The following is an 18,547-nucleotide window of genomic DNA, read 5'->3' on the forward strand; positions in this document are numbered from 1 at the left end:
CCACCTGCAGAGACATCGAGATAGGACTGTGATCCGATAAATCCCTTGTTAGTATATCACAATCTTTAATCTTGAAACTATCCACCTTGAACATAAAGAAATAATCCAGCCTAGCGTAGACTTTAAATGAGCCAGAATAGTGAGTGTAATCTCTGGCGGACGGGCACAGCTCTCGCCACACATCTATAATCCCCATTTCTACCATATAGGAGTTGATTTTCCTTATGAGTGGATTAATTTGACTCGTCGGGTTGGATGAGTCTAGTTTGGGATCAAGTCTAAAATGAAAGTCCCCCCCACAGACAACCGTGCCCTGAGAGTCCACCATTAAATCAAAAATATTCCTATAGAATACCCAATCACTCCCAGGTGGAGCGTATACATTTAGTATTGTAATTTCAGATCCCTCTATCCTACCTGTTACCCTGACAAATCTGCCTTCCTCATCACTGATTTCTGAGATATGTTCATAGTTAAGTCCACCAAAGATAAGTATTGCCACTCCCCTCTTGTGTTTGGATTTGACAGATGATGAAAAAACATATTTAAAGCCCTTTCTCTTTAACCTCAAATGGTCTGTTTGGTTCATGTGTGTCTCCTGGAGTAGGGCAATCTGGGCTCTTTCTTTCTTTAATTTAGATAAAATCTTGTTCATCTTGATCATATTCAAAACCCCATTTACGTTAAAGGAAATAATTTTCACTGGTTCAATTTGCATGTATTTGTATTAATTGACAGCAAAACATTCCCCCAACAGCGGCTGCCCCCCCCCCCACACACACACACACACAAGAAAAACAACAACAACGAACGGAATAAACACAGAACGAACAGAAGTGTATGGTGTGTAACTCAGTAGCGTAGCCAGAAAAAAGACATTGGGTGTGCACCTGCAAAGACTGGGTGTGCCAAATTTATTTTCAACAAACTGAGCGTTACACCTCCATAAATATTCAAAAGAATTCCAACATTATATGTTGTGTGCGTTCTCATCAGTAATAACAAACCATGTGTTATTCGCTCTCAACAAGCCATAGGCCTTTAACTAGCATCAGACACAGACTGCACATAATAACTTGGGTTTAACAGTGGCATCATGGCAAGCCGGTATGATCATACTTATCTTCTAATCTATATGCAACGCTGAGTAAAAAAAAAACTGCTTAGTAACTGCTCTTATAGTCAACAGTACAACAGGTCTAAACATTCACACATATGACGTGCTCAAATAAATCAATAACAAAGTCATAAAAAAACACACTTTTGCGTGTCTGGTTAGCGCACACACAATAGGTGATCTACATGTACTAAGAGTAACACACTAAATGACAACACGCGCAAACCGCAGTATTTAAATGAGGGTTTTGCGCGTAATCGTTTCCACCATGCAGAGTGTGGACAGAGCTGGATGGATACAAACGCAGAATAAAAATTTGATCCGACGCATTAATAGAGAGAGGGACAAATAAACATATTGTGGAGCTGCTTGCAGCATAAGAAACGTGGGAGATTATCTATGAGAAAGTTAAAATGTGGTTGGTAGAACAAGAAGAGAAGAGATGAAGTGAAGAGAAGATGGGGAGATATAGGTATGCGGCAAAGAACAAAAGAAGATTTTAGTTTATAATAAAACCTCAGCAAACGAGGGAGAGCTGCTCTGATCAGTGTTGAGCAGCAGCTGAGCAGGTAACTGAGACCTGCTGTCATTCACTGAGCTGGAGCTGCGCGCTATGGCACAGAGCTCAGGTGGGACACTCAGGCCACACTCGGGTCTAAACGCCCTGACCAGATGGATCACGGACGGAGTGAAAGCAGCGGTAACGTCTCTCAGTCCCGGTCCCAGAGCTGAGCAGCCAGGTACATGGAGAGAGAGGAGAGGAGCGCACTGGACGAGAGAGGTGCGGCGTGCGTAACGGCGCTTAAATGACTTTGATCGCATGATCAACAAAGCTATTTAACCACCTGAACACAACTACTGGGCTTATCATTCATCACATATGATTATGTAACAGCTTGGCCTGATGGTTTTATATCGCAAAGCAGAAGAGGACAACGATATCGCTGCTTACCTGTGCGCACTGCGCAGCTCTCAATTTAAAGGGCAAGACGGCGTGGCCTGGCCTTGAACTCGTTAATTATTCCATTAGTCCAGTTTCTCCGCAACGCATCACCTGACGGCAATTTTTACAAATGTATTAACTGATCGATAACATGTTAGTAGCTATAGACTATAACAAAAACAAAAAATGCATCAAATTTTTTGGGTGTGCCAGCTTCCTCTGTGGGTGGCACTGGCACACCCTGGCACACCCGTGGCTACGCCAGTGGTGTAACTGAAGCATAAGAAAGCTCCTAACCAAACTTCCAGCAGAGAAGCTCTTCCACTGCTTCCCTTAGTCTTTGAAGGAATACCCCTACTTACTCCCTGAGATAGGGGGCCTTCCGTTGTGATGACGTCCTCAAAAAAGAGAGTCCCCACCCATATTGGCTCGACATGAATTAACTTTTAACCATGTCATCCAAATCACAATCATGTCTTAACATTATTTCTCTTGTCGCCTAAATACTTGCAGTCTCTCCTTGTATCCTGCAGCTCCTCGGTTCTGCCGCGGGCGCTGGTCCCCCGCCCCCCGCCACAAAGACCATCTCTGTAGTTTCTCTCTGGGGGTTGCCGGTGGTTTAATCACTCTCACCGGGAGCCCCCGGCTCGCCAGATCCGCCGTCGCCTCCTCCACCGAGTTGTAGATTTTCACTCCTTCCTCGAAAAACACTTTAAGGCGGGCTGGGTAGAGGGTCCGGAACCGCAGGTTCTTCTCCTTCAGGATCCTCCGCGTCTCGGTGTATTCCTTCCTCATGGCCATGATCTCCGGAGGGTAGTCGAGGTTTATCTTGTTGTTGTTCCATGTGAAACCTTTCTTCTGCCAGGCCAGCCTGAGCACTTCTTCTTTAACAGTGAAGCACAGAAACTTCACCAGGATCGATCTGGGCTGAGAGCCGCTTGGTGGGGGGGGAGATAACGCTCTATGCGCCCTCTGGATCTGTAGTGCTGTTGACGGGGGATGTTTAAATTCTCCCGGAGTAGCTTCTCCACAAAATGGATCATAGATTGTGACCCCGACTCCGCTCCCTCCGGGACCCCGTACAGTCTGAGTGTCTCCCTTCTCGAGTAGGCCTCCATCGCTGTCAGTTTCAACTGAAGTTTTTCCTGTGTTGTTAACATCTCGGCCAGTATCTCGTCTGTGCTTTGGAGCTTATCTTCATGCCCAGCGACCCTGGTTTCCACTTCGTTGAGCCTCGCGTTTGTTTTGTCCAGCTCACCTCTGATGTCTTGTAGTTGTATTTTTGTGTCCTTTCGGAATTCTTTCACCTCATTCCCAACGCCTCTTAGCACTTTCAGGATCATCATCAAGTTAACCGGTTCCTCCTCTTCCTCCGTATCAGCGCCATCATAGCTAGGAGCGGGGGAAGCACCCCGGCTAGCCCCGGGGGAGCTAACGTTAGCTTCTTCTGTTAGCTGCACCTCGTCGTCTGCAAGTTGTTCAATAAATGTTTTTTCCCCTTTCTGTTCTTTTCGGACGCCATCTGTGCCTTTTACCTTCTTTTCGTGCAATTCGCTAAATAATTTAGTCGCTTTGGGGCAGTTTTATTAACTCTTGTCGAGAGCTCTCTCACTAAGCAGCCATCCCCTCTAAACCAGAACCGGAAGTCCTCAGTCGATATCTATTCTTAAAAGCAGGTGTGATGATCCATGTGTTTTACAGATTTTCATTGGGAAAAAAAAAAAATCCATGCATTTACCGCGACTACCGAAACCATGGAAACGTAAACACAAAATTCCTCTGGAAGAGCAAAACCAGCTTACGTTTGACATTCAGAAAAAGGTGGATACCAACAGACAGACCAAACGACTGTGTGCTCGTCATCATCGTTTTTTTTTTTTGTGATTTACTTTTTAAAATGTATTTATTTATTTGATTTGGTTTAAAAAATTACCAAACAGTCCATACAAATCATTATTGAACATGCAAACAACAAAACCCCAAACAACTAACAATCATACAAAACAAGACAAGGACACAGAATAAAAGGACAAAAGAAAAGAGAGAGAGAGAGAGAAAAAAGGAAAGCTTTGAGGGCAGAGATTAAAGCAGTCTTGTACATAAGCGCAAGGATCCTCCATTATCCATAATAATATTTCTATGTATGTTATCTTAACTATGAAACCAAAAATGTTTTGATCTGTTCTCTTCTCTTTTCCAATGCTGCTACATTCACCTGTTTGGCACCATATCATTTTTAAAATTTGTATTCAAATTTGCACAAAGTTACCATTTAATTAATAACAACGTGGATGATGAGTTATTATTACTTATCAGGTCATTATGTTGTCACTACAATTTTCAAAGTTCTCACTGCAGGACTGTTTATAGTGTAATAATATCCTCTTTTCCTGTTTCCTGGCCAAAAATTGGTTTTGCAAAACCGACTGCACTGCCTCCCAGCCGTGGTGAGTGGTGCAGCTGGAACCACTCATTATGTGTTGGTGGGTGTAGTGTAGGCTACAAACGTTTACTCTGGGCTCAAAAATAAACCAAATGTCTGCATCTTGAAGACAACAACTCATCCCAAGAAGCATGTTTTAAAACAAACTCTTGCTCTGAAACTACGACCAGCGGCTTCCACTCATTTCAGCGATGTATGAAATAAACCTACAGAGATAATGACATTTCCTCAGATGGGTCTGTCCAACCCGTGCATCGCTTTAACCTGCGGCAGAGTCTGGAGGACGGTGCAGTGCATTGCTGCAGTTACACACAGACACACACAGATCAGACAGATAACAGAGAAATGACTAAACCAGCTAATTAAAGTTGTTCGTCAGGTGCAACGCTATTGTTCATAGGGGTGTGCCAAAAAATCGATTCACATAAGAATCGCAATTCTAATTTAATACGATTCAGAATCGATATAAAATGTCACAAAATCGATTTTAAAAAATACAAAAAATGAAACAAATCTGCTGGCTGTGTCGGCCTCCGTTTCCTTAGAATTTAAAAGGCAGCATGTTTAACTGCACTATTTGTTTTAATAAAGAGGCACTTTTAATTTGGTTACTTAAGCAATATGTGATATTTCTTTTATGCAACAGTTTCAACAATTCCATCTAAGCAATTTAAAGCAAATGTTTAAAACTTAAAAAACTGTGAAAAAGACACTCGAGTCATTCTGACTTGCAAAGCAGACTGGAGTAGATCATGACGATCCTTTGCACACCAATAGACTGAAGCAGAAATCATTATGCATCAAATCGTTTTAAATCGAATCGGAGCCCCAAAAATTTGAATCGAATCGTGAGATAGTAAAAGATTCCCAACCCTAATTGTTCAGTTACGATTTCTAATGAATAAGTGACACCAGCCCTTCAGGTTTAGGAGTGCTAGTAAAAACATTGATCAAGCAACACTACAAGTGCTTGTATCGACATGTACTGTACCAAGTCCTGAATAACAAACGTAATGCTCATTGTAATGTCTTTGTCTTCTGTCTGTCCCCTAGGGAGATGTTGGATCTTCTCGTGCCTCAACGTCATGCGACTTCCCTTCATGAAGAAATTTAACATAGAGGAGTTTGAGTTCAGTCAGTCCTATCTCTTTTTCTGGGACAAGGTACGGCTTAGAAGCACATCTGTGTTCACACCTTATGGGTTTAAAAATGTGTGGTTATACTCTGCCATTGTAAATTTATGTGTGTGTGTGTGTGTTTTTTTTTTTTGCTTATTTGTGTTTTTTCACAAATTTAAAATTCTTAAAGGGATACGGCAACATTTTTTTTTCATGTCTTGCCTCACTCCCGAGTCCATGACGAGCAGATAGACACAATCCTTTCGACTGTGCGTGCAGTAACAGGGGAGATACGGGCAGAGCTGGCGCACCGCTAATTAGCTTAGCTCAAACACCAAGTGTATAGGTAGTGTTAGCCTGCCTCCTACCCGAGCCGAAATCAGCAGTCAGAAGCTGATTTTATTTTAGCTCTAAACTCTGTAAATATATCACTTTATCGACATTTCAAACATTTTTAGGCGAGAAAGTAGCCGTTTAGATCAGCAGCGTGTCGTTAATTTGTCTAAATACCAGCTGTTTACAATTTTGTTCGGACGAATTTGGCGCTACTCAAGCTAGCTGTTGTGACCAACACACTTCCGGTTACTTCCGGTTACTTTCACAAAATAAAACACCCGTTGCCCTTTACATACAGAAAACCATGACGATAGAATTTGTGCTTTTACTTTGAAATAGGAAGCTAACCTACCCTCGATGTAGCTAGCTTGAACCAAAATAAACCGTCTTTGCTTGAACCCTCCGTTTTGACCGATCTCGTCCCGTTACCGGCATTTATTGTTTATTGTTTATTTTAATTGGATCCCCATTAGCAGCTGCACAGCAGCCACTAATCTTCCTGGGGTCCATTTGACCGCTCAAGATGCCTTACCGGAGAGTTTTGTCAGCTCTGAGACGAAGATCGGTCCGTTTAGAGTTACTGAAGAGTTTCTCTGATGACTTTAGGTGGAGGCAGGCTAACACTACCGATACACTTCCAGTGTTTGAGCTAAGCTAATTAAGGGCGATACGGCTCTATCTCCCTTGTTACTGCACGCACAGCCGAAAGGATGGTGTCTATCTGCTGGTCATGGACTCAGGAGTGAGGCAAGACACGTAAAAAAAAATGTTGGCGTATCCCTTTAATTTACTTTTGTCTATTTTTTGTAATGAGAATTGTAGCATTCTAGTAAATTGTTTTTTTTCGTTGTTTTCATTGAGGACACCATGTGTGTGTCTGTATGTGCATGTGCACTAGCACAGTGTTGTTATGCAGCCTTCTACTACTATGCATTCATTGTCCAGCTAAAACCCCCTTTTGTGTTTTGTGGTCAGTGCTCTTCCCGGGCTGACGTCACAGTGACACCTCACTTCACTTTTTTTAAAATCTCTCTTTGGCCTTGTGTCTTTTTCTCCAGCATTTAGACAGATTGTAGCTGCACCATAATTGCTGAGGACATTTTCTTTGACGAAAATTGTCGTGCAAGGGCACTCACAGTAACAGTAATAGTAGCTCTGAACAAGGAAGCAGTAAATGTCAAACTACCCACCCCCCATATCCCCGCCAACCTGCCACTCTACACCACATCAGAGGTGAAGTGGTGTAAGTCCGTCTTATCTCTAAATGCTAAGCACTAATCATTCAAATAACTTGAAATATCCTTTCCAAGCTACATTTATAGTGATTTCATTCACAAAGTTGCATATTTCCAACCCTGTCAATTACTGTAATTTAGCCTAATAATCGATGAATGCATTTATTATCAAATCTTGATCCCTAACTCAAGTCTGCAGCGCACACAATGATGCAAGAGGTCACACCAATATCTGATGGGAACTCTTCTCAGTTGTTGTTCTCCCTTGTATTTACTGATCACGTGTCTGGTTTTGTCTTTGTTCTCGTTTTCCGCAGGTTGAGCGTTGCTACTACTTCCTCCAGGCCTGCGTGGAGACGGCACAGAGGAAGGAGCCAGTGGACGGACGCCTCGTCCAGTTCCTGCTCTCCAATCCAACCAATGACGGAGGACAGTGGGACATGTTGGTCAACCTCATCGGTCAGTACTCATCATCATCATGATAACACCGTATAGTATAGCAACTGGCTGGGTCATCACCAGCGTTATCTGATTGTGTTTATATGTTGTTTCCTTATGTCCTTATCTCCTAGAAAAGTATGGCGTCATTCCAAAGAAATGCTTTCCAGAGTCACACAGCTCAGAGGCCTCGCGTAGAATGAATGACATCCTTAATCATAAGGTGCCTTTTAACACATTCCCTCCTGTTTAAACTAATTCAATCAAGTTCACATACCACAGGGTTCCCACATGTCCTGGAAAACCTGGAAAAGTCATGGAAAACACATGGAAATTGAGAAAAATAGTCAAATGTCCTGGAAAAGCTTTGAGTTGTCCTGGAAAATTATTTATCACATCATGACACCAGCTGCCAGAGCTCAGTTTGACTTTTTTCAGGCCCCACCAAGGATTTCTTTCCCAATCCTATCCACCTTTTTCCGAACGTCAAAAACGTAAGCCGGTTTTGCCGGTTTTGCTCTTCCGGTGGAATTTTATGTTTACGTTTCCATGGTTTCGGTAGTTGCGGTAAATGCATGGATTTTTTTTTTTTTTTCAATGAAAATCTGTAAAACGCATGGATCATCACACCAGCTTTTAACAGTGGATATCACACAAATTGACATCCGTGTTAAAAGCCAGCGTTAATAGATCCATGTGTTTACCGCAACTATGACAACGACTGAAAACCATGGAAACGTAAACGTACAATTCCACCAAACCGGCAAAACTGGCTTCTGGTTTTGACCATAGATGACGTTCGGAAACTTGTGGATAGCGAGAAAACTATCGACACTGAGTTGATGAGTGTTTCCAGTATTGGACCTGTTGTCTTCTCTGAGGAAGGACAGATACATGTAGATAGCGACAGAGAACTGTTGTAGGTGTGGTTTAAAAACAAAAACAAACATGTTTTTGCGTTGTTCTATGATACAATTGTCTTAATTTCTAAGCATGTAAGATATTATGTCATAGATAAGTTGGAGCCATAGGCTGCACATCTTTAAATCAGACTTCTGGTAGAGAGAATGAGAGAGAAGAGGAGTAAACATAGAAACAAACTGGTTAAATGTACAAAATAAGCTACAACTGTCGAAAAGACTTCTCCAAAGCCTGAATGGGACGGAGGATGTGTTGGCGTGATGTCTGTCAGACTGTAGCAGCAAGAGTGGGAACCCTGTACCAGTAAGTCATCTTATTGCTGAGGCGATGTTGACTGTTGTTGTTGTCGTCTCACTGTGTGTTACAGCTGAGAGAATACTGCCTACGACTGAGGAACATGGTGGCAAGCGACGCCACTAAAGCTGAACTCTCTGAGGCGCTGGACACCATGATAGAGGAGGTGAGACACACAGCTTTTTCTTGTGGTAATATTTTATATAAGGCATTTACACCACAAGCAGAACCATTTTGAGGAACTGGGAACTGCGTTTGACCAGCGCAACTATGGACTAATTTTAGTTTCAGTACGGTGAATTCCAGGAGAAGAAAAGATCATTGCTCTGGGGGTTAGAGTTGGTGCTTTGGTACTTTCCAAAGGAAAGGAACTGACATTGCAGGGTTTGCAGTGTCGAAAATTGCTGATTGATCAAACACAGACCCTGCAGCTGGTGCTGTGTAATGTTTCTTAGACAAATTAAGGAAGTACTGAGTGTCTCTAGTATTGATATTAGGATGAGGGATGGACATTTCCTTTATTGCCATTGAACATTAAACAGATATGTTGTCGGCCCTGTGGTTTAAAGAGGAACGAAGTAGGATTTCTCCCGTGGCTATGCTACATTTTTACCTTAATTACAAAAAGCTCCGGATTAGTTGTGATAGTTAACTACATGACATGTGACTTGTTACAGTGAGAACGGAGGCTCTCTGTCTTCACCTGGCGTTTCACGGCTGAAAACCAACCTTGCAACACAAACGTGCTCCATAACCCGTAATCTTTTGTTCATGACGGTTAAGACTACACAAACGCACACGCTGTAACATCGTATATGTTATGTAACGTTATCCACCACTCCATTGATTGATTTTTTTGCCGGCTTCATTGTAAACAAATGCACATGGGCAAGAGGAGGGTAACCAAAACAGCGGAAAAGCAAGCGGACTTGCATAGTTTCCCTTCAAAAAACAGAACTTTATGGCGGCTGTTTATCAAAGTGGGGAAAAAAAAAGTGGCCAAAAATCTCTCAGCAAATTGTTTACCTTGTAGGCAGCAGGTGTTAACTGTTCAGTCACCTCTTATTCATTCACCACATCCATTCAAACTTCAGAGCCTCTCAATGAAAAAAACAAAACAAAGCAAAGGACTATAATATGACCATTGTGTTTGCATGTGCGTCAAAGAGTTGTCTTCAATGCTGCTGTCGGTTTTGGTCTGTCACCAGCCTAATTTGCTTAACCTTGTTATCCATGCACTGCAGGAGATGCGCTTTCAATTTCGTTGTTGTGAAAATGACAATTACAATAAAAGTATCTATCTATCTATCTATCTATCTATCTATCTATCTATCTATCTATCTATCTATCTATCTATCTATCTATCTATCTATCTATCTATCTATCTATCTATCTATCTATCTATCTATCTATCTATCTATCTATCTATCTATCTATCTATCTATCTATCTATCTATCCAAAAAAAACAAACAGGGAAGCACAAAAGAGTTCCTACTGGTGTCAAGGCTTTTGGAGCTTGTTTAACTTTGTTACATTGCTCCGTTTTTACCAGAAGAGGGGGCTATTAAATAATAGTTACAGTACGAGTAGTGTCGAGGCTGAGGTGACGACCACAATGGGAATGAGAGGTAACAATGATGTGTTCGTTGGTTCAGTCTTAATCTGTTAATGAATGGTGGACGTTAAAGAGATGCAACAAATAGTAATGATGTAGTGATGCTTCGTAAGGCTGTGGCAAGTACAACTCATTCAGTAAGTGCAAGTGTTTCACAACCTGAATAGGAGAGACACATTTCATACTGTTTTTAATTATTATTTAAAAAGCTACACCACACCACCACTCAATAATCTAATTCATTGTTTCATAATATCCCCAGGGTAAAAAGAAAATGTAACTAAAACTGTGTTTGAGGCTACTGAAGGAGGTAAAAATAAATTAATTCAGAAACTATTCTTTATTTTCAGCTGCAGCAGGAAATTAAATGATGTAAATCTAAATATTGATGGTAAATGGGCAAGGCTGCGATCATATATTTTTCTGTTAGTGTTAGTGTCTAGCTTTTTTTGTAGTTTTCATTTCAAGAAGGCTTTATTCAGTTGAAGCGACAGGTGGCAGCATTGTGTACATATACCAAGACTTTTCATTTCAGCTTAGTGATAAGTGTCAAATCTTCCATCATCATCTGTCATTTGTCATTAATGCTGACTCATTTTTAGCAATTCTGCCTGGCTTCCACACTCTAAATAATTAATAGCAGAACATGCTGAATACAGTATACCTGTGCATGCATGGGAACATTTATTTTATTATACATGGTTGACAAGAATTCTTGACACAGTAAATTCACTTGATTATAAGTGTAACATGTGGATGTCATCTCTGGACAACGTGAAAAGCAAAGTAATGAATTAAAAAAAAAAAAAAAACAGCCACACACTGCCCCAGATGTCCCTGCATGTTAAAGATAGCGATCTTGTTTATGGAACAAGAGCTGTCTCTCTCACACACAGCATCAGAACAGGGAAGCGAAACATGAACCTGTAAACAAACACTTTCACATCTAAACAGACATAATGCAGCGTCATTCATACTATTATGTATGTTTACATCATGTGCAGCGCAAATACAGTCATGTGCCTCTTTGTGGTCTGGACAGGTAACACTGTGTCTCGTGCGTACTGTATTCATACAGTACGAGCTCTTTTCTTCCTGCTTCCTGTGTGTGAACTGTACTGTATGAGGGGCCGGTCAGTCAATCAGCCTCCTATTGAGATGATTGCACACAGTACAGGCCGTCTGGTTAAGCAGCCTTTGTTGTCAGCTGTTTGGTTGTATTGTACTGCTGGCTGGCTGCTTGTTTAAACAGTCGCCCGTATCTCACCAGGGTATCCGCGGGGTCTTGAAAAGTATTAAAAGGTGATAATAAATCAATTTTGGGAAAATTAAGACCCTTAAAAAGTATTTAAAAAAAAAGTATTTTCACAACTTTATATAGTCTTAAATTTTTAAGGTATTTTTCTCTGAATTAGCTGTCCAAGAGTTTGAGTCCTAAAAACATTATAAAAGTGTGTGAATTTATTCATTTTATTAAAAAACAAAGATGAACCGGTACATAAAAAAGAAAAGAAGATTGTTGTTGAGTAGAGCAATGTTTTTTTGTTTAGTTTTTTTTGATAAACTTTGCCTTTTGATTTATTATTCTAGCCTATTTTGAATTCTGTTGTATCATAGTGGTCTATAGGCTTTATCACAAACTAAAACGGTTAAGTTAAAAGTGTCACTGATGTAAATGTTACAGCTTGAAGTCGGCGGTGAATATTATATATATTATATTGAAAAATATTGAGAAGGTCTTGAAAAAGTCTTAAAAGGGTATTAAAATTAACTTCAAGATTCCTGTATTTACCCTGCTCACAGTGGCCTCCATCCCTACATACACACACAAAGTTGTACACACGCACAAACATATGTTGTGCAACACGACTCCCACTGCACTGCATGACAGAGTGGTGGTGGTGGCGGCGGCGGCGGAGGGTTGTCGGCGTGTTTGTTTGTCCACCTGGAAGTGGTTTGTTTTGTGAAACACCACTGTCACGGCCAGTGATAATGGAGGATTCAGTCATGTCAAAAGAACGACCGGAGTAAAGAGCCAAATCTTTCAAGGATATTGTTGCACATTTGACCAGCATCTAAAAAGGTCTTCGCTCACCAGAAGTGTGCTCATAAAGTACAGACCTCCACCGAGACCAATGGCAAGACAACAACATGCACCAGACTTCATATGAAACAATCCTAATTCTTAGTAAGTGGCCTGAATGCGCCCTAAAATGTTATTTCCCCCCCCCCCGGATACTGTCCATAAACATACATTTATGGGTGAAAAGGTAACTTTGGTGGAGGCAATAATGAGACTAATCTGCCTTAGTGCAGAGTTCAAGTTAAATCTTTACTTTGTTACTCTTATTTTTGCAAATCTCAGCTCTGGAATCATGAATCAAATAGAATTCAAGTTCACGTTATGATCACTTTAAAGTTGTCACCCGTGCATATGAAAGTGTATGTATTGTTTCGTCTTGGAAAAAAAAAAGACCCATATGCATCTCATAAAATGTGTTCAGAAAGCAAGCATTATTAATCTAATAAATAATAAAATAACTCCTAATGAGAAGAGAAACGAAGAGTTTCGGAAAGCAAAGTGTTTCCCCACTACGTTTCCCATGAGCCTCCGTGCGCACGGTGAAATTCTTGGACCGGCGCAAGACAGACGAAAGCGAAAGTAATTGCCAAGGACGAAAGTTGGAGGTTCGAAGACGATCAGATACCGTCGTAGTTCCGACCATAAATGACACCAACTAGCGATCCGGTGGCGTTATTCCCATGACCCGCCGGGTAGCGTCTGGGAAACCGAAAGTAGGAAATGCTGGGCGAATCGACCACTAAATAATAATATCAAAATAACTATAAAGACAAAACGATATATTTATCGAAAGTGGACCCATTAACAAGTGTGGGTAACGTAGATTCATATTCACATTAATATGAGACTCCTTTATAACCAAAAGCAAACTCCTCAGGTTCTCTTTAACTTTATTGAACGCCTTAATTGGAAATTTGTCTCCAGCTTCCGCCACATAAAATTACATTACAAACGAAAAGATGAATTATAAGAGAATTCCAACAATGCCACACAGACAAATAATGCAAGTAGACAAGAAATAACAGCAGCACTACGTTAGAATAAAAGGAAAACCTTTAGAGCATATTGTTAAAATCAGGTTCAGGTTGTGTATATACTGCCTAAGCCTACCAAATATTCATCCATAACCCCATTAAGATAATTTCAAAATACAGTAGTTTATACTGGATCTCTGTTTTGTTTTTGTTCTTTTGTATTTTAACGAGCAGATGTTTAAAATCATGGCATAAAATTGATCTAAATCACCACTTAAGTATGTGTAATTGAAAACATACAAATGCCTGAATTATTGTGCAATTGCATCATTCTTTATTTAACACTCTAAGCTGTGTGGTCATGACAATATGGAGTTGGATTTTCCTCCACTGCCTGTGACGGCACTGTTACCTTTTATCTCTGTGAATCGAGATTGATGTGAAGAGCTTTATGATTATTGCGTTGTGTGTTTTGGTATTGTTGCACTTTATTGTAGGAGCTGTTTGTCCACAGACCAGCTCTTTCCTTTCCATGCGTATATGCATATCCTCGTATGTGGACATGCTGTCACGCTGTTCATGAGTGTTTGTAGGCTGACGTCGTTGGTTTTCTTGGACTCTCACCATTGGGGAAAACTGGTGTTTCCGCCACTTGTTCACATGCATTTTGCATCTATGTGTGTGTGCACATGTGTTTCTCAGGATCAAAGTGCCGTGTCAGTCCTACTTTGGAGTGTGTGGAGGTGATGCTGTCCACTCTACCCACGTGGCGACTGCGATTGCGCCCTGGTCTTCATCACGCCAGCCCCGCACACACTCCCATGACAGGCAACTGGGGTCAGCTTCTCTGCTTCCACTTTACTGTTAAAACCTGGGGTGCGCTTGATTTTTTTTTTTTTTTTTAGAAGGATCTCTTTGCGTGCCAAGAATCTTTACTTTTGTTGCCAACAATGGTTAGGCACATTTGTAAAAAACAAAACAAAAACAACAACTAAGCACTTCACATTCATCAGAAAACCTCAAGAATAGAAGCACAACCCACTTTATAGTGATACGCCAACATTTTTTTTTTTCATGTCTTGCCTCACTCCCGAGTCCATGACGAGCAGATAGACACCATCCTTTCGACTGTGCGTGCAGTAACAAGGGAGATACGGGCAGAGCTGGTGCACCGCTAATTAGCTTAGCTCAAACACTGGAAGTGCATAGGTAGTGTTAGCCTGCCTCCACCTAAAGTCATCACAGAAACTCTTCAGCAACTCTAAACGGAAACCAGCGGGCCGATCTTCGTCTCAGAGCTGACAAAACTCTCCGGTAAGGCATCTTGAGCGGTCAAATGCCGGTAACGGGACGAGATCGGTCAAAACGGAGGGTTCAAGCAAAGACGGTTTATTTTGGTTCAAGCTAGCTACATCGAGGGTAGGTTAGCTTCCTATTTCAAAGTAAAAGCACAAATTCTATAGTCATGGTTTTCTGTATGTAAAGGGCAACGGGTGTTTTATTTTGTGAAAGTAACCGTAAGTGCATTGGTCACAACAGCTAGCTTGAGTAGCGCCGAATTCGTCCGAATAAAATTGTAAAGAGCTGGTATTTAGACAAATTATCGACACACTGCTGATCTAAACGGCTACTTTCTTGCCTAAAAATGTTTGAAATGTCAAAGTGATATATTTACAGAGTTTAGAGCTAAAATGAAATCAGCTTCTGACTGCTGATTTCGGCTCGGGTAGGAGGCAGGCTAACACTACCTAATTAGCGGTGCGCCAGCTCTGCCTGTATCTCCCTTGTTACTGCACGCACAGTCAAAAGGATGGTGTCTATCTGCTTGTCATGGACTCGGGAATGAGGCAAGACACATCCCTTTAACCTGCACCTGCAGTATGAATGAGTAAAGTAATCCAGTGCAGTGTGGGTTTCCCTTTATAGACACTGTTGGGTGACAGTATCCATACGCTGCTGTACCGAGACGGAGAGCATTAGTTTAACTTTCAAAGCCAGTCTCTCTCTTTCATGCTGTATCTGGTGTGTGTCGCCGCTGCTCTACTATCACTTACACGGACAAGTTGACAACACACACACACAACCTCCAAAATAAAGGCACATCATCGGTAACTATACATGTACATGTAGCGCTGGCTTCACACACATGAAACGCACACAGATGGTATCCCTCACGCAACAACTGCAGCCCGTCCATGCTCCATTGCGTCATGGAATCAGAAGCAGCATGTGCGGCTCTGGTCTTGGCTCTGAACACACAGAGTGTGATTCTAGAGACAAATTTATGAGACAGCCATCAACAGGCAGAAGGACTTTCCTGCTGCAACTCGGAGCTTTGACGCTGCCGGCTATTGGCTCGGTTGATTTGTTGTTCGATGTGGGTGGGTTCCTCCATATGTGTCATTGTTAGGGGTTGAAAGAATTGTCCTGCCAGTTGTCCACTCACTGAATTTCTTTGCACCATTGTTGGAATTTAACAATAACCACATGTGTTGCATGTTTACAAAACATGGAAGTTTAATCAAAACCTTGCTCATTTTTATCCAAACTGTTTGCATGGTGTCATTTGCTTATGTTCACAAGCCTGGCTTCTAGACAACAGTTATAAATTCACTTCCGAGCGGTAATGAGCCACTTCTCTCAATTCGGCATCACCTGGCTGAGAGCCAGTTCCTGATTGAGTCTTGAATGTGTTGACCTACATTATTTAGTAACCTAGCAACACATATTTTACAGCAAAAATTAGTTTCATTAAACATTTAAAGCTCCATTTTATTGGTCACATTTACTGTATATGGTAAATGAGCAAAGTGCATGGTTCCGCTTACAGTAATCAGGCAGAATTGAGTTGGTAACAGGTGCACATGTTGTTTCATTGAACCCGTAGGTCGACCACTTCTCAACGCCTAACTGGACTAGAAAAGCAAGCTGCTCTTCAGATACCAATTATTTTAAAATGCCTTGAATGCAACAAGCTGAATTAAATGTTGTATCACTTTGTGTGTCTTCACTTTTGAGAAGTAAGGCCACAGAGGTGTTTGTTGAGTTTTATCCAAAGATAGAGGTAGGTCTAAATTCATAGATTTTTTTTTTTTTTTGGGCAAAGACTTCCTTTTTAAAAAAAATACTTTATTGCAAAGTTTCTTGCCTTCACATGCATAATCAGTCATTTCATTCTCTTTGCGTTTTTGTACTTTGTGAATATATACCTATGAAAAAAGAATGCAAAGTAAATAACAAACCCTAAAGAAAATAGACAAACATATACACGAGACAAACTGAGGTATTTCCCAAATGAGGGTCTCAAAGAGAGGAAAATAAGACAAAGACTTCTTAAGCAGAGCTTCAAATGGCTAAGATTTCAACTGCATGCAATGAAAGTACAGTATGCAGTGTTTGTACAGTGTCAGTGCTGTCTGTGGACCACACAGTCAGCCCAGGAACGAAGGGAAGCTTAACTCAGGGTGTATCGTCCTTCCATCACATTACCCGATTACATATGTACATATATATTCAAGTGTATTGCCATCGGCTTGGTCTGCTTACTGTATGTGTTAGTCTCACTCCTAACTCCAGGTGATGTTTGTTTGGGTTGAGAAAAACTAATAAACATGCAGAGGGTTGCCAGGTCGTCAACACACTGGAGCACAGATGCTGTCCAACATTAGCCGCCGTCAGCCCCAATATCATTCAGGCAGTTGGCTTTGTTTACAGCAAGACACGCAAACTCTGTGTCATGGCCTCCTGGGTGGACCTTCATCTGCACACGTTGACAGACTCCATCAGAACTGGTCCCAAGCTGGCTCTTGACATTTTAGAATATTAATATATGAATGAGATAGCCTTCAAACTTAAGATGTTACCATAATTAAAGGGATAGTTCAACATTTACGCAAATTGGCCCATTGCCCTATAGTTTTAGGAGTAGGTTCGTTACCTTTAATTGTCAGTGCAAGCTGTTTTTAGAACGGCGGAGCAGAGCCGCGAGCTGCTCAGAGCAATGCTACGGAGGCTAATGGGATTTCTTGGTTTCCCCCATCAAACTCATCAAATACACAATCCAACAGTTGTTTTCCAGGTAAATGCAGAGACTGCTTGCCGAAAAACTGCCCTCGATTGGAATGCGCATCAGTGGTTTTGCATGAATTTCCCTCTAAAACAACTCTGTCTCGTAACGTTCTGTTATTATCTCATAGCGTGGTGAATGTGCAGGTCACAACTTGTCCACCAGAGCGTTTTGGAGTTGTTGGATTGTGTATTTGATGAGTTTGATGAGGGAAACCAAGAAATCCCATGAGCCTCCGTAGCGTAGCTCTGAGCAGCTCGCCGCTCTGCTCTGCCGTTCTAAAAACAGCTTGCACCGACAATTAAGGTAACGAACCTACTGCTATGACTACAGCGATTATGGCAATGGGCCAATTTGCCAAAATGTTGAACTATCCCTTTAAGTACGATCAAGATTCATCAATTACATGTTTTGATGCTCTGAGTGCTTTGTAAAAAGCGTTATTGAGTGTCTAGTTCATTATTATACAGTTTTTTTGTCACCCTACCCTTCCTTTCCACCTCTCTGTACCTCTCTCACCTTTTCCCCTCCTCGTCTGTCACTCATGTATCTGTCGTTGAGGTGGCAGGTGTTTCAATATTGATCCTGCTCTGTTGTCGCGTTGGTTGTTTATCCTCTGACAGAGTTCTCTCTGTCAGCCAAGGCTTAACCCCTCACACCTACTTAATTTGCCATGCCTAGGGTGGGGGTGGGGGGGGGTGAGTGGGCACATTTAGGAAGATACTTACTTACAGTGCGACTTAGGGATGTCACAATTACTCGTTTTCACAATTAATCGCGGTATTAAACGCCACATTTAATTGATCGCAAAGATTCCTAAATACCGTCACTTTCCAAAAAAAGATTATGTATGAACTGTGTCGACAGATGTTCGCCAAAGTAAAAGGTAAATGCACAGATACTGGTCCATTTACCTAACGTAGCATTGAATTGGTAAATGCTAGAGTGTCATTTGTAATTTAA

At 41.4% G+C, this 18,547-nt stretch overlaps 1 protein-coding gene across 1 annotated transcript in view; it reads left to right on the forward strand.

The window, feature by feature from the left end:
- Positions 1-18,547, forward strand: part of blmh (bleomycin hydrolase) — a 43,701-nt gene that overhangs the window by 9,054 nt on the left and 16,100 nt on the right. Inside the window, exons 3-6 of the mRNA XM_083985851.1 lie at positions 5,557-5,666; positions 7,510-7,651; positions 7,765-7,853; positions 8,919-9,011. Coding sequence (XP_083841977.1) covers positions 5,557-5,666; positions 7,510-7,651; positions 7,765-7,853; positions 8,919-9,011 — 434 coding nt within the window. The remainder of the gene's footprint in view (positions 1-5,556; positions 5,667-7,509; positions 7,652-7,764; positions 7,854-8,918; positions 9,012-18,547) is intronic.

This window comes from Trachurus trachurus (assembly GCF_905171665.1).
Source record: "Trachurus trachurus genome assembly, chromosome: 13".
In the NCBI taxonomy this organism is placed as follows: domain Eukaryota; kingdom Metazoa; phylum Chordata; class Actinopteri; order Carangiformes; family Carangidae; genus Trachurus; species Trachurus trachurus.